The sequence below is a fragment of the Triticum aestivum genome, chromosome 3D (assembly GCF_018294505.1).
Source record: "Triticum aestivum cultivar Chinese Spring chromosome 3D, IWGSC CS RefSeq v2.1, whole genome shotgun sequence".
In the NCBI taxonomy this organism is placed as follows: domain Eukaryota; kingdom Viridiplantae; phylum Streptophyta; class Magnoliopsida; order Poales; family Poaceae; genus Triticum; species Triticum aestivum.
In genome coordinates, this window is record NC_057802.1 from 383,221,963 (window position 1) to 383,235,261 (window position 13,299).

Sequence of the window (13,299 nt, forward strand, 5' to 3'; positions counted from 1 at the left end):
TGTAAGGACCGATATGACAAACTGAAAAGATAGCAAAACATCTATGAGTTTGACACATATGAGGCCATATTGGAGCATTTTGCGAGTATCAGGATGATTGTGTTACAAGCCAGTGAGTACGAGGACTAAACATGCAATTTACTCGAAAAAGAGTACTGTACTTGTTTTCTGAAAAGTATAATCGAGAAGGGGTCTTAAATCTACCAACAAGCCTGAAGGCACAAGTGCTGTCAAAAAAAAAAAACGAGGAGAGAAGTGGGGAGTGCCGAAACTCTCATCGGCGTCCCTTCCACACCCTGGGTCCTCAGGCGGCGGCAGCGGAATGGCGGTGCCGGCGTGGATGCGGAGGCAGATGGACCAGATCCTGGAGCTGGACATGGAGGAGCTCGAGGTCGAAGAGGTCGACGACTCCGGCTCGTCCTCCTCCTCCGACGTCGCCACCTTCCTCAGGTCCAGCACGCCCATCCGTCGCCCCAATTTTACCATTTCCTCGTGATTACCATCCCACGCCCATCCCTAGGGCGTGCCTTCTGCCCTTCTCACCACTCTGAACTCGGAGGCGGTGGAAATTGGGGTCGGGGAAGGTTTTCGAGCTCGAAATTAAACCCAGTTCTAGAATAGTAGAAGCCGATGCCGAGATGGTCGGCAGGCAGTGGCGCTCATAGGTTTCGATTGCTCCAAATCTATTTGGTTTAAGGTGATTTGGCACCCAAGACTCACAACATTGTTGGTATCATCAATTCAGGAGTCAAGGTTAAATAGTGGTATTCCCCTTTGCGGATGAATGGACGATCTGACGGTAGGAAGACTGACTAAGTAGTTTATATGATGCTCACAGTTTCTCACACTTGCAGCGATTCCACTGATAATTAGATGCGCCTTCTCCCCATCGTACACTATTTGGGGGTTTGGTTTGAGCAGTGGCTTGCAGCCCTCATGATTTTGCTTGTTCCGGGGATGGATTGAATTGGGCATCAGCACACCATCTGTTATAAGCTGCTAGTTTGAAGATGATGAATGGGGCCATCTCACTGAAATCACGGGACGATCCCATCTACGATGAATTGACCTGTCCAAGAATGTGGTGATTTTTTCAAACCAAATACACCATGCGCTATTAGTCCACTGAAATGTGCCGATTCTCTGATTAATTGTACAACTAATTTTTGATCAGTTAGTTCCATTGATGTTTATGAGGACATTGCTCTGATCCTTTTCCTCATTCTTCTATCACAGAAATACTCATGGAGATGGAGAGACTAGCACTTCTGGAGAGTTTACAGTCAATATGTCTCGGGCTTCCCTGAACACATATGTTGGTGGTAAATATTAGTGCTGATCTTAGCATGTTGTATCATGCCAGCTGCATAGTTTTGAAGTCTGTTTATATGACAGAGATTGATGATACCCGGGGCAGATTTGCTTTCTTGGATGGTGGTGCAGTCCTCAGTTTACCTATGCTTTCTCTTCAAGGTAGCATTCCTACTGACTCTTCATTCTAATATACCAGGACACGGGAGCTTATCTCAAATTGATCTGACTACACCGTCAATACATATTTCGGTGTTTCTCTTTATCAATAGCTGATCTATTTGTGCTTAACATTAACTGCATAACTTAATAAAATTATCTCATCTGTTATAGTTTGTCAATTCCATGGAAATGAAATTGGGAACAAAAGCTCTTCAATTATCAATTAGAGAATTAAAAAAATCATCTATTCTGAACGGACGAAGTACAATTGAGGTTCAATACACATCTGTGTCATCCTTCTGTTTGTCGCTTACAAAGCCACGCCTTAATGGCTGGCATTTACAGCGTAGAAATTTTATTCAATTTTATGGCATACTTTTGCAGGATTTGTTTTGTTTCCTGAAGCTACCCTGACTCTTAGAGTAACTCAACCTAGATTTGCAGCAGCTGTTGACAAGGCTATTAATCATGTTGATAATCCATGCATGATAGGTGTGGTGAGTGCTACTTGCTGTTCTTCTGCCGTGTCTTATTGTGGTTTTATTTTCTGACAGTTCTCCAACTTTAGGTTCATGCCCGCCGACACGTAAATGATGGGCATCATGCTATTGCTTCAGTTGGCACAACAGCGGAGGTGTTGCTTCTTTTTCCACAGATCCTTTCAGTCTTATATCGTATATGTTGTATTGAGGTTTGGTATTCATCTGTTATTTGTTTATCTTTTGTTTACATATTATCAGTTCATCAAACGTATGTTTTTATTTTTGGTGTATTTCGTTGGTTGAACTATTTTTCTAGAAACACCCAGCTAATGCCAAGGCTAAGACGTTGCATCTGTGGATGCCAATGTTCCCTTGTCATCTGATAGATATACATCAAGGGAAATGATGATGTCATAGGACACATCCATTCATTAGTCATTACTAGATAGTGCACATGGTATACACTTGTCAAGTTGATGCTTGCGAATATCTTAATGGAGCAACCTGTCACTATCATTTTTCAATCTAATTTATGGATTTGTATGTTCATCAACAGAACATAATCAAGCACAAGTATGCACTACATATATTGTTTGTATATTAGGCCTCTTCCCATGCACAGGTGCTTAGTTGGGGTGCTAGATGCATTAAAGCGTTTAGGAACTAAAGTCCCCAATGCATAGGTGCTTAGTTTGTTGTTGCTAAGCTTCCTTCCTTTAATTGTTTAACAACTAAACTCTTCCATGCATAGGGCAAACTTCTTTCATTTAGGTGTTTTGCATAGGTCTGCGCGCTTGGCATTGGTTCTTCCTGGGGTCACCAAACTCCCCTCTCTCCTCTTAAATACTTTGCCACATCAGATTTTTTGCCTATGCGGCATTCTTAGCACCTGTACAACATGGAGCACTGGGAAGCGCCTTAATGTGAATGCGTGTTCTATACCTTGTATTATCCCAAACTTTCAAGGAAGACAAGGGTACTATGATATGCTATCTGTTGCTGGAGTCTCTTTTTTCATCCCAAACCATTGTTCTTCATCTGCACTGTGATAAGTTCTCAGTAATAAGGTCTTGTGCTTTTATTTGATAACATAGATACTCGAAATTAGGCGATTGGATGATGGCTCGTCAAATGTTATCACTCGAGGTCAGCAGCGGTTTCGCCTTTGGCGCAGTTGGGTCGACATCGATGAAGTAGTAAGTTTTGACCTGCCGTTCTCTAATGCTATGAGCCAGAGCCATGAGGGTGCAACTTCCTTCCTTCCTAACTTTATTTATTTATTTAATTGACAGCCATGGGGTGAGATCCAAATCATCGAAGAAGACACGCCTTTAAGAACTCCAAGGGATGCATTTGGACAGTTAGCTGCAAGTAATACCTTCAAGCAATGTGATTCATCAGTGCACAGTTTTGGTGTATCTTGTTTCAAGCAAAAAGATCTTATGGATTCTGATCTTGATTTGGATTCTCTGTCATATACTAGTACTTCAAGTGACCATTCAGTAACAGATACAGGAATATACTATTCCTCAAATGAAGATGAAGATCTCATGCCTGAACTGTCTTGGCAGAAGCATGGTTCTGTGAATGAATTTGGTGCATTAAGTCAGCCAGTCAAGGATATCACCATCGGAGATGATGATGATCTTTGCTTTGCACCCCCTGAATCCTTATCACCAGTGAAAAAGAAAGATGCTGGGCAACAGAGACAATACCGTGCTGCTTATAATTCAAAGATGGCCCCATTATCGTTTTGGCCCCAATGGGTTTACAATATGTACGATTCATATTCACTTGCACGCAAGGCTGCAGGTACGAGTTATTTCACTTCTTCTTTGTCGTCATGTAGCAAACCTTGTCCATATTGTTGTATGTTAATTTATTTTTAAGCAGATAACATTCTTTCCATTTCTGTCAGTATGTTAAGCTGTGATTAGACAGTACCGTGCTGTATGCATGAGTCCTTAGCTGTGATTAAACCTTCATGGCAGATTTGTGGAATCAGATAATTGCAGAGCCAGGCATGGATGATTATGTGAGAAAACCAGATATTTTGTCGTTTCTTATTGGAAGCAAACTACCCGTGTCAGCGTCTATGAGACAGGAATTGCTTGACGTTGATGGAATATCATATCGGTTGCAGCGGGAGATTCAGCTACTCAAGGCCTTCAATCTCGTACGGTGTAGAAATTGCCTGGTAAATGATTTATTATCTTGAAACTGTTATTTAACTGAAGTTCCTCATATTTCAGGTTCTTTTCCCACTTCTACCCGATGTCCCAATCTTCATCACTTAGTTCTGTTTACGTGGTTTCTTAATATTAGCTGCTCCGGTCCTGCTTACGCTTGGTTTGTTACTTGATTTGCCTGTATCTGGTCTGCAGTTGCAGCCACAGTACTACTCCCTCCGTCCCAAAATAAGTGTCGTTGATTTAGTACAACTTTGTACTAAATCAGCGACACTTATTTTGGGACAGAGGGAGTACTTGGTTTGCTGCAGCATGCCACAGCTGTGACATCAAATTGCTTCATGTAGGATACTTCAACAACATTGCCACCAAAATTTCCCGCAGAGGAGGTCTAGGTAAAACTGAGCTGCAGTTTAAAAAGTTCTGCATTTTTGGGGGGTAGATTCAGTGCTTCAGTTCGCCCTGAAAATACCAGGAAACAGTTCTGAACCGTGTTTCTCTACCTCTGAATAGCTAAAACTCACTAGTGATTTTCGCGAGTAGATATTTGCAGTAAGAAAACAGCAGGTGATTTACCTACTGCAGATGTAGATGTATTAAAGAGAGACACTTATGTACAACTTTTTTTATTACGTAAAGCTGGCTATGAAGTTGAGCAAAAGGCACAACTAAATTTGAAAGAGGGAAAAAACTATTATTCAAGGTTGAACTTTTAACTGATATGACAGGTTGAATTCTTGTTGTAGGCTCTCATAGCTAGACGGAGTGACATGGTGATACCGTCTAGTGTTGACCAATGTGGTGCTCATGTCATGCCGTTGTTGTACAAAGGTGCGCAGGAGGTGATAACAGTGCACAACACATCTGGGCTCGCACTCCATGGCAATCCTTCTGATGCTCACAGCTGGTTCCCAGGGTATGATCCCTACCCCTCTAACATGTCATCTGTTTTCAGTTTCATAGCTTGAACTGGAAAATGGAGCGACCTCTGTGTGAATTCCAACTCCCTCCGTCCCAAAATAAGTGTCATAGTTGTAGTTCAAATTTGGACTTATTTAAACTGAAACCACGGCACTTATTTTGGGACGGAGAGAGGACTTCTGTAATTGTACACTCTTTTCGTGACACTGACAGCAAGAGGAATCCTGCAGATATACGTGGACGATTGCGCTGTGTGCTGCCTGCGAGTCCAACATCGGCTGGCTGTTCAGGGCTGACAAAAGGAACCTTCTTCCGAAATCCTTCTGGGGTGTCCGCATTTCCCAAACTAAAGATGGCACACAATCGGCCAAGGACCGATCGTCCGTATGAGGTTGTGGTCGTGGTTCTCAGCGTGATTCTCCTCATCTTTCAGCTGACCCAGTAACCTATCTTCGCCTTCCTAGAACTGCACAACAAAGGGTCCCTTGTGCAACATCAACGGCCTGCTCGTTTGAAACCACGCTGTATGTGGCCTGACGATTTCGTCTAGAATTTCGACTCAAGATCGACTTTGTTCAGTCCCCATGCTGAATGCTGAATGTGGCTTGACGATTTCATCTAGAATTCTAACTCGAGCTCGACTTTATTCAGCTGGGTACATAGCTTCGAAAATGGTCTTACTGTATGTTGGTGTAGTTGTCTTTCAGTTTTTGGGCCCAACGTAAAAAGTTTGCACAAGACACCTATGATCAGCAGACAGTTCCCTGTAAAATGGAAAATTCATCATGCGATCACATCGAAAGTAAAGGATCCCACTATGATCCTACACAACTGAACATGCTCGCAGCTTTATTACACGATTACACAAACCTGAACCCTGTGGGTGTTGGTCTGCCATTACAATTCATTTATACATGATACTGTGGTGTTGGTCTGCCATTACAATTCATTTATAGATGATACGATAACAAGGGAAATACGACGAAACAAGCATACGAGCCCGATGGGAGCAATGTACAAAGTTACAGTCTAGGTTCAACCGAACATTATTTGTGGCCGGAGTATGAGGCGCCATGGCTTCATCTGTATGAACGGTAGATGGGGCTGTACATGCAGCTCTCAGCGTACTTCACCAAGTCTTTTGGGCGAGGGAGATGGCTTGCCAGTCCTGCTCGTACAGACAAGCATACGGGTTTGGTGATCGTGTCTTGCTAGTGCTTTTAAAGAGAGAGAGAGAGCTAGAGGTCTAGGAAAGGAGATCTTACCGAGGTCGTAGGCTTTCACAGCGACACGAGCCGCGATGTTAGCTGATATCTTCCTGATGCTGGAGAAGGGTGGATAGATCAGACCTTTGTCGAAATGCTCCGCCGTGACCTGTTCGGCTAAGGCCTCAGCTGCCCAACACCAAAGATGAAACAAATAATCATGCAGGCTTAGAGCAGTTCAACAGAGTAGAACACTACCATTGATTTGGAACAACACTAGGGTTCTTGTAGAATTATTACCAGCAGCAAGGACCATATCGTCTTTCACCCTTATCGCCCCAGAGGTCACTACACCTAAACCAAATCCTGGGAAGATGTATGCATTGTTCGCCTGATGTTTCCATAATGGACATGAGTAACTTCACACTGTCAAAACACACAAACACAAAAAGGATTTACAGATAGTACGCGCAAACATGGGTGGTTTTCCAACCTGGGCAGGTACGAAAAGCTTGTCGTTATATTTCACCGGATCAAACGGGCTTCCACTCCCAAATATTGCACGGCCCTACACGTACGCGCATAATATGATTAGGCTATGTGGTTTTCAATGAGATGTAGCTTGATGCATCTAACTAAAAAACTTTGATTTCTCATTGATGACATGGACTTATCATTAATAGAATACCACCTGACTCCATGAATATGCCTGCTCAGCTGTACATTCAGACTTTGATGTTGGGTTGGATAGCGCAAGGATGATTGGCCTCTGCATTTGATAGGAAATAGCTCTCAGTCATTATGGGTAATGAAATAATTACCAAGGCAGGTTGGCGATGTAGTTCTCTCATGAATATTATCAATATTGTTAGTTCTACCTTGTTAATCGAAGACATAGCCTCGATCACCTCTTTTGTGAAACTTTGACCCACACCAGCTGATCCTATTAGTGCAGTCGGTTTGATATCCTAAAAAAAATGGAAATCAGTGTGCTGCCTGGTAAAAAGAAGGTGTTTAATGGAACTGTGGAACACTATGTGCGCCTCTAAAGTAGAGTTTAGCTTTGCACCTTGATGGCACTTAAAAGGTCTTTGACTGGTTCATGCTCATGTGCATATAGCTTCTTGAAGGGCTGTATAGAATCTTTACGCGAACTCACGATCAATCCCTGCAACCACAACGCGCATCAGTTACGGTCCGGTTATCAACACATGGAAGGGGGGGTGGGGATACCATGGTATTACCTTTGAATCAACAAGCCAGATATTTTTGCGAGCCTCTTCCTGTGAAGTCTTGGACTGAAACACAACAGCCGAAATATTTTTTGAGCAGAATTAGTAACACACTCTCCAAAGCACAACCAGAGGTGTTAACAAACCAGCCAACTACCTGCATCGATATCTCCAAAGCAACTAGTTCAGCAATGCCTGTACCAGCCTGCAAAGAATAGACAGCTGGGCTCTGATTACTTACAAACTTGGCAACAACTCAGAAACCATCACGCAAATTGTTCTGAAAACTGATAATATGAGCACATGTATTAGGATGCATTTAAAGAATGAAAACGAGAAGCAACTCGAACTAGTACTATGTATTATACTATCAATCCTTCATCTAATTGTTTTATAGACAAGTCTTCCATCTATTACTGTTTTTGAATTAAAACATCCCTAACAAATCTTCACTTAACCATTTTAAGGTTAATAAGAATGCGAAGCAATCTGTGATGTCGCAGCGCTGGTAGATGCTTATACACTTGGCAGAAGTCAGAAGCAACCATGATGAGCAATGCATAACCAGCCTAGTACGATGTAAGATAAACTGACCTCTCCGGCACCGAAGAATAAGAATGTGTGGTCAGCTAAAGTTCCACCAGCAAACTTCAGACCAGCCATAAGGCCCGCAAGAACCACCGCAGCCGTTCCCTGTGAATACACATTTCCAAAGTTAACTTATACTGTACCGTTGTGCAGTACAATAGATGATAGATAAGCATACAGAAACCAGAAATCTGGTCCCAAAACCTGAATATCATCATTGAAGACAAGATGGGTCGCCTTGTACTTCTCAAGAAGGGTAAACGCATTGTGATTTGCGAAGTCTTCAAACTATAAGAAAGTCAGAAGAAGTTTCGGGTAAGTGGCCATGCCAGTAGCTCAACTACAGATCAGAAATGAGGGTTCTTCCTACTATTCTCATACCTGGACAAGAACCTTCTGTCCATAGTTCTGCTTCACGGCAACCATGAACTCATCCAGAAGCTCAGTGTATTCCTAAATCAAGCAGGCAAAAGAGATGAAATGTGAGGGACTGATTGATGGCTATAGTGTGAACTGACTGGGCCCAACCAAGGCAGCAGCAGTGGAACCTGGCCCGTAGCTCTTTTTTGCCGCAATCCAATGTAGAACTCATCGTTCAGCAGCTCTTCATTGTTCGTCCCCACATCAATGGTGATGGGTAAACACTGGGAAACAAAATGGAAATATATTTACATGAAAATTATAAAATTGAGTACTGCAAAACAGAGCAAGACATAGAGGCTGTTTGGTTTGTGACTATGGTTGCCCCATGTTGCCACACCTAAGGTTAGGCAACTTTGACCAACTTAGGAGGGTGTTTGGTTCTAGCCTTACCTTAGGCGATATACTTTTTGCCACACTAGGGCCCCACATGACATACACTCAAAAAGTGTGGCAAGATTCCCTTAGGTTTGCCAACTTCTGGCTCTCATTTTGAAGAACTAACCTTAGGCAAGTGTGGCAAGAAATGTGTGGTAAAATGTGGTACTCCTAGGCCTAGAACCAAACAGCCCCATAACCAAATGTTGAAGTACTTACAGCAGATGGCCTAACACCACCAAGGGCCGTGTACAGCGCAAGCTTCCCCACGGGAATTCCCATACCCTGCACATGATGAGAGTTCCATTCATGATCATGGTTTTCGCTTAGTGCGATTTCATTAATTCTGATATATTAATATAATTTTCTTTCGGTCAAAATATTTCAGCAATTTTGGTAGTACACACAAATTCAAATTACTTTTCGAATTTTAAAAATATTTGTTGGATCCCAATCAAATTCAAGTGGAAATTTCGGTCCTTTGACAGAAATGAAAACTGAGATTTCGGCTATGGCTAAAATATTCCTGAAACTGAAATCCAAAACCATGTTCATGGTAAGCAACAAGCCAATAATAACTTTCAGTAGAAGTATAAATAGGTTCCGTGACTGACCTGGCAGCCAAGATCTCCGAGGCCTAAGATGCGCTCGCCGTCGGTGACAACGATGACCTGAATACTCTTCTCCGGCCAGTTCCTCAGCACCTCCAGTACTCTCCCCCTGGCATCAGCAACAGGGACACCACGCACGCACGCGTTTCACTCACTTGAAAGTTGAAACAGAAACCGGCCGCAGGCCATGTGAAAAATGAAGTGAATTGATGAGAAACGTACTTGTCTTTGAGGCTGATGTAGAGGCCCTGCGAGCGCCTGAAGATGGAGCCGTACTTCTGGCAGGCCTCGCCGACGGTGGGCGTGTAGACGACGGGGAGCAGCTCCTCCACGTTGTCGATCATGAGCTTGTAGAAGAGCCTCTCGTTCCTCTCCTGTAAACAAACAGATGAACGAACGCACCAACTGTAAGAAAGAATGGCATGATATGTTTGCTGTTCGTTGCCTTGGAAGAGGATGGGCCGGGAGCCGACCTGGAGGTCCATGAGGAACATGTAGCGCTGCAGCGGGACGTCAAGCTGCCGCACGTTCTGCAGCAGCCGCTTCTCCTGGAGCTCCTGGGACAGGACCACCGGAGGCAGCAGGCCGCGCAGGTAGTGCGCGTCCCGCTCCTTCTCCGTGAACGACAGCCCCTTGTTGTGCCGCGGATCCCTCAGCAGGGAGTGGCCACTGCAGATTAATTAACCAAGTTCTAGGTATTGGTAATCAATCGACGGCGAACGGAGCACCGATGGAACAAGGTGGCCGCCGTGTGCATGTACTACGTACGTACCTGGCGATGCAGACGGCCCACGGCGTGACGGGCTGGTCCTCGGTGGCGCGGTCCTCGCCGTAGGCGTCCTCCACGCCGCCGGTGGCCACGCCCGCCATCGCGGCGTCCGCTTCCTCCCCCGATCGTCCCGCCATGGTGCAGTACGGCGCCGCTCTCGCTCCTCCTAATATGCTGCTGCTGCACTGACGCGCCGACGCCGCTCTGGTGGTGGATGCAATGCGAGCCAGGCTGCTGCGTCGTAGCCCGCGCATAAAGGGGGCGCCAGAAGGAGGAGGAGAACTGGAGAAGCACCAGCACAGCGCGGTGCGGCGGACAGCGAAGACACGGTGATACCGTCGCCTCTTGTCCGGGGACACGTCGCGGGAGAGGCCGCGACACGTACCCCCACGGTAGGCCGGCTCTAGAAGCTCTGCGGTGCCAAGCCGGACGATTCGAAGTATATTCACCATTCTAAAAAAAATTCCTTCTCAACTCAAAAAAAAAAATCCTTCTTGATTGATCCATACCCCCCCAGCTCCAAAATCACATAATTTGAACTCTATATTTTTATAAAACCGGTTAAATGTGGTCCTTTAGTGATTTTATGTCGCATTTAGGATGGTTTTAGCGAAAGAGAATAGGGGAGCATGGAGATAAACTATTGAATCAAAGATGGGCTTTAGACCCATATGAACAATGATTCCTGGTTAATCTTGATGCCCATGTATATGATATAACAGGTGGTGAGAAGTTTAGTTCCACCTTGCTAGTTGAGGAGAGTTGAGACCTTTTTATAAAGGCTGCTCTACCACTTGTCATTGGGAGCTTGGGAAGAGGAGTGGTACACGCGCACTCCTCCTCCGCCGCTGGCCTCGTCACGACGCATGTTCCTCACTCTGTGCTGCCTCCGGCGACCCCATCCCGACGACCGCGTGCACGGTTGGTCGTGAGAGAAGGCGCGAGACGCGATTGCTCCCGATCCGTCCCCAGCTCTGTCCGCCTCTGCTTCCACTACTTCCCCTGCATCGACACCATGGTCGACGACGCCGAGGCTGCTGCCGCCGCCGCCGCGTTGGCCTGGCCATCGAGAGGGTATGATCTATTAATCCCTCGTTTACTCGTACTTGTGCTAGCCGTATATGTGCTGCTTATAGATGGTTCGCTTCTATGTTCTGTACATGCTAGTATGCTTAGGTATCGCTATGATATGCATACCGTTTATGCCATTCTTACTGTTTACTCGTGGATTAGTCTAATCGGAAAAGCGCTAATATTTCCGACAATCCAAAAACCTTATTTTAGGCACTTTCCGATTCAAGGCTTTGCTGCTACACTGAAACCGGAAAAGTTTACCGGGACGCATTTTAAGCGTTGGCGGACAAGGACCACCTTGTGGCTCACAGCAATGAACGTGTTCTGGGTTGGTGGTGTGTCTCCCACAGAAACGATTGTTCCTGAAAAGGAAAAGGCGTTTAGGAGGCAACCACCATCTCTGCGGGAGCCGTTCTTACTGTGATCGGAGACAACTTGGTTGACGCATATCTCCATATGCGCGTTGCCAAAAACTTGTGGGATGCACTCGAAGCTAAGTTCGGCGCAACCGATGCTGGGAGCGAACTGTATGCCATCGAGCAGTTCCATGATTACAGGATGGTTGATAACCGTTCTGTATTGGACCAGGCTCATGAGATACAGTGCATCGCTAAGGAGCTGGAGCTCCTGAAGTGTGAGTTACTGGACAAATTTGTCGCGGGTTGCATTATTGCAAAACTCCCTCCTGGATGCTTTGCTACTTCTCTCAAGCACTTGAGACGTGAATTCTCTGTTGAGGATGTCATCGGTCATCTCAGTGTTGAGCAGAACTCGAGAGCAAAGGACTCACACGTGAAGGCGGCAGAGGGTTCTTCTAGCGCCAATGTGGTGCAGAAGAACTTCCACAAGTTCAAGGGAAAGAACTCTGTCCAGCAGAATACTACCTTTAAGAAGAAGGGTAAGAAGAAAGACAAAAAGAGAGATGGTTGCTTTACTTGTGGTTCAGAGAAACACTGGGCAAACAAGTTCCCAAACAAGTGCCCAAACAAGTACAAGAAGTCAGGACAAGACTCCAAGTCTGTCAATGTCACTCTGAGCAACAGTGATGGGGCATCTGGGTATGGTAATCTGTTTACCATACTTTTAGTTTGTCAGTGCACCGATTGGTGGGTTGACACTGGGGGCAATATTCATGTGTGTGTTGATGTGTCTTTGTTTTCTTCCTACCAGGTCGCACAAGATTGTTCCGTCCTGATGGGGAATGGATCGCATGCATCTGTTCATGGTGTTGACACGGTAGATCTGAAGTTTACTTTGGGAAAGATCGTGCAACTGAAGAACGTGCAGCATGTCCCCGCCATCAAGAAGAATCTCGTTAGTGGCTCTCTGCTATGTAAAGAAGGGTTTAAGTTAGTATTCGAGTCCAACAAAGTAGTCGTATCTCGGTATGGACTATTTGTTGGAAAAGGATATGATTGTGGTGGTTTGTTCCGCCTTTCCCTGGAGGATTTCTGTAATAAAGTCATGAACCAAATTCATTCTAATGTGAATGAATATGAGGTTTGGCATTCACGTCTTTGTCACATAAATTTCGGTTGTATGACGCGGCTAGGAAAGATGGACTAAATCCTGAGTTTCACTTTAGCCAAAGGATCTAAGTGCCATGCGTGCGTGCAAGCTAAGCAACCTCGGAAGCCTCACAAGCCTGCGAAGGAAAGACACCTGGCACCGTTAGAGCTCATACATTCAGATCTCTGTGAGATTAATGGTGTGCCGACTAAAGGTGGAAAGAAATACTTCGTGACTCTGATTGATGATTCCACTAGATTCTGCTATGTGTATTTGTTAAATTAAACCCATTAACAGTCGCTACAAGGGCGCTTCCTGGTGATGTCCACGTCGGACTAGTTGTGAGACAAAAAAAGTTCGCTTCGTTGAGAAAAAAAAGAGAAAGATATTGGGCAGCTCCCAGCCCCCAGTCCTCACACGCAATCCTCCTCTCTCGTGAGCCTCCCCC

General features: G+C 45.0%; 2 protein-coding genes across 2 annotated transcripts; one reads left to right on the top strand and one right to left on the bottom strand.

Moving 5' to 3' along the window:
* The first annotated feature begins 201 nt into the window (after nt 1-201).
* On the top strand, nt 202-5,750 carry LOC123079049 (uncharacterized). The gene is made up of 10 exons (XM_044501723.1): nt 202-450; nt 1,237-1,322; nt 1,396-1,473; nt 1,858-1,970; nt 2,042-2,107; nt 3,050-3,151; nt 3,248-3,767; nt 3,947-4,152; nt 4,891-5,060; nt 5,296-5,750. The coding sequence occupies exons 1-10, from the start codon at nt 323-325 to the stop codon at nt 5,453-5,455; spliced, it is 1,629 nt and encodes a 542-aa protein (XP_044357658.1). The 5' UTR covers nt 202-322; the 3' UTR covers nt 5,456-5,750.
* A 113-nt stretch (nt 5,751-5,863) lies between these two features.
* On the bottom strand, nt 5,864-10,580 carry LOC123079048 (NADP-dependent malic enzyme). The gene is made up of 18 exons (XM_044501722.1): nt 10,272-10,580; nt 9,973-10,168; nt 9,722-9,873; nt 9,503-9,608; nt 9,108-9,173; nt 8,639-8,734; nt 8,472-8,543; nt 8,295-8,378; nt 8,097-8,195; nt 7,660-7,707; nt 7,515-7,568; nt 7,340-7,438; nt 7,149-7,238; nt 6,962-7,039; nt 6,764-6,838; nt 6,571-6,661; nt 6,331-6,459; nt 5,864-6,233 (listed from the first exon to the last, which is right to left on the bottom strand). Exons 1-18 carry the CDS (start codon nt 10,520-10,522, stop codon nt 6,145-6,147), a joined length of 1,875 nt encoding a protein of 624 aa, XP_044357657.1. The 5' UTR covers nt 10,523-10,580; the 3' UTR covers nt 5,864-6,144.
* Nucleotides 10,581-13,299: the final 2,719 nt, after the last annotated feature.

What these genes read in the sequence shown, in the direction of transcription:
- LOC123079049 (XM_044501723.1), top strand. Translation starts at nt 323, where the DNA reads ATGGCGGTGCCGGCGTGGATGCGGAGGCAGATGGACCAGATCCTGGAG. An exon ending in ACTTGCACGCAAGGCTGCAG is followed by an intron (nt 3,768 to 3,946) that starts GTACGAGTTATT and finishes CCTTCATGGCAG; the next exon opens with ATTTGTGGAATCAGATAATT. An exon ending in TACGGTGTAGAAATTGCCTG is followed by an intron (nt 4,153 to 4,890) that starts GTAAATGATTTA and finishes TTCTTGTTGTAG; the next exon opens with GCTCTCATAGCTAGACGGAG.
- LOC123079048 (XM_044501722.1), bottom strand. Translation starts at nt 10,522, where the DNA reads ATGCGCGGGCTACGACGCAGCAGCCTGGCTCGCATTGCATCCACCACC. An exon ending in AAAAAAGAGCTACGGGCCAG is followed by an intron (nt 8,544 to 8,638) that starts GTTCCACTGCTG and finishes TGCTTGATTTAG; the next exon opens with GAATACACTGAGCTTCTGGA. An exon ending in ACCTTTTAAGTGCCATCAAG is followed by an intron (nt 7,239 to 7,339) that starts GTGCAAAGCTAA and finishes CATTTTTTTTAG; the next exon opens with GATATCAAACCGACTGCACT.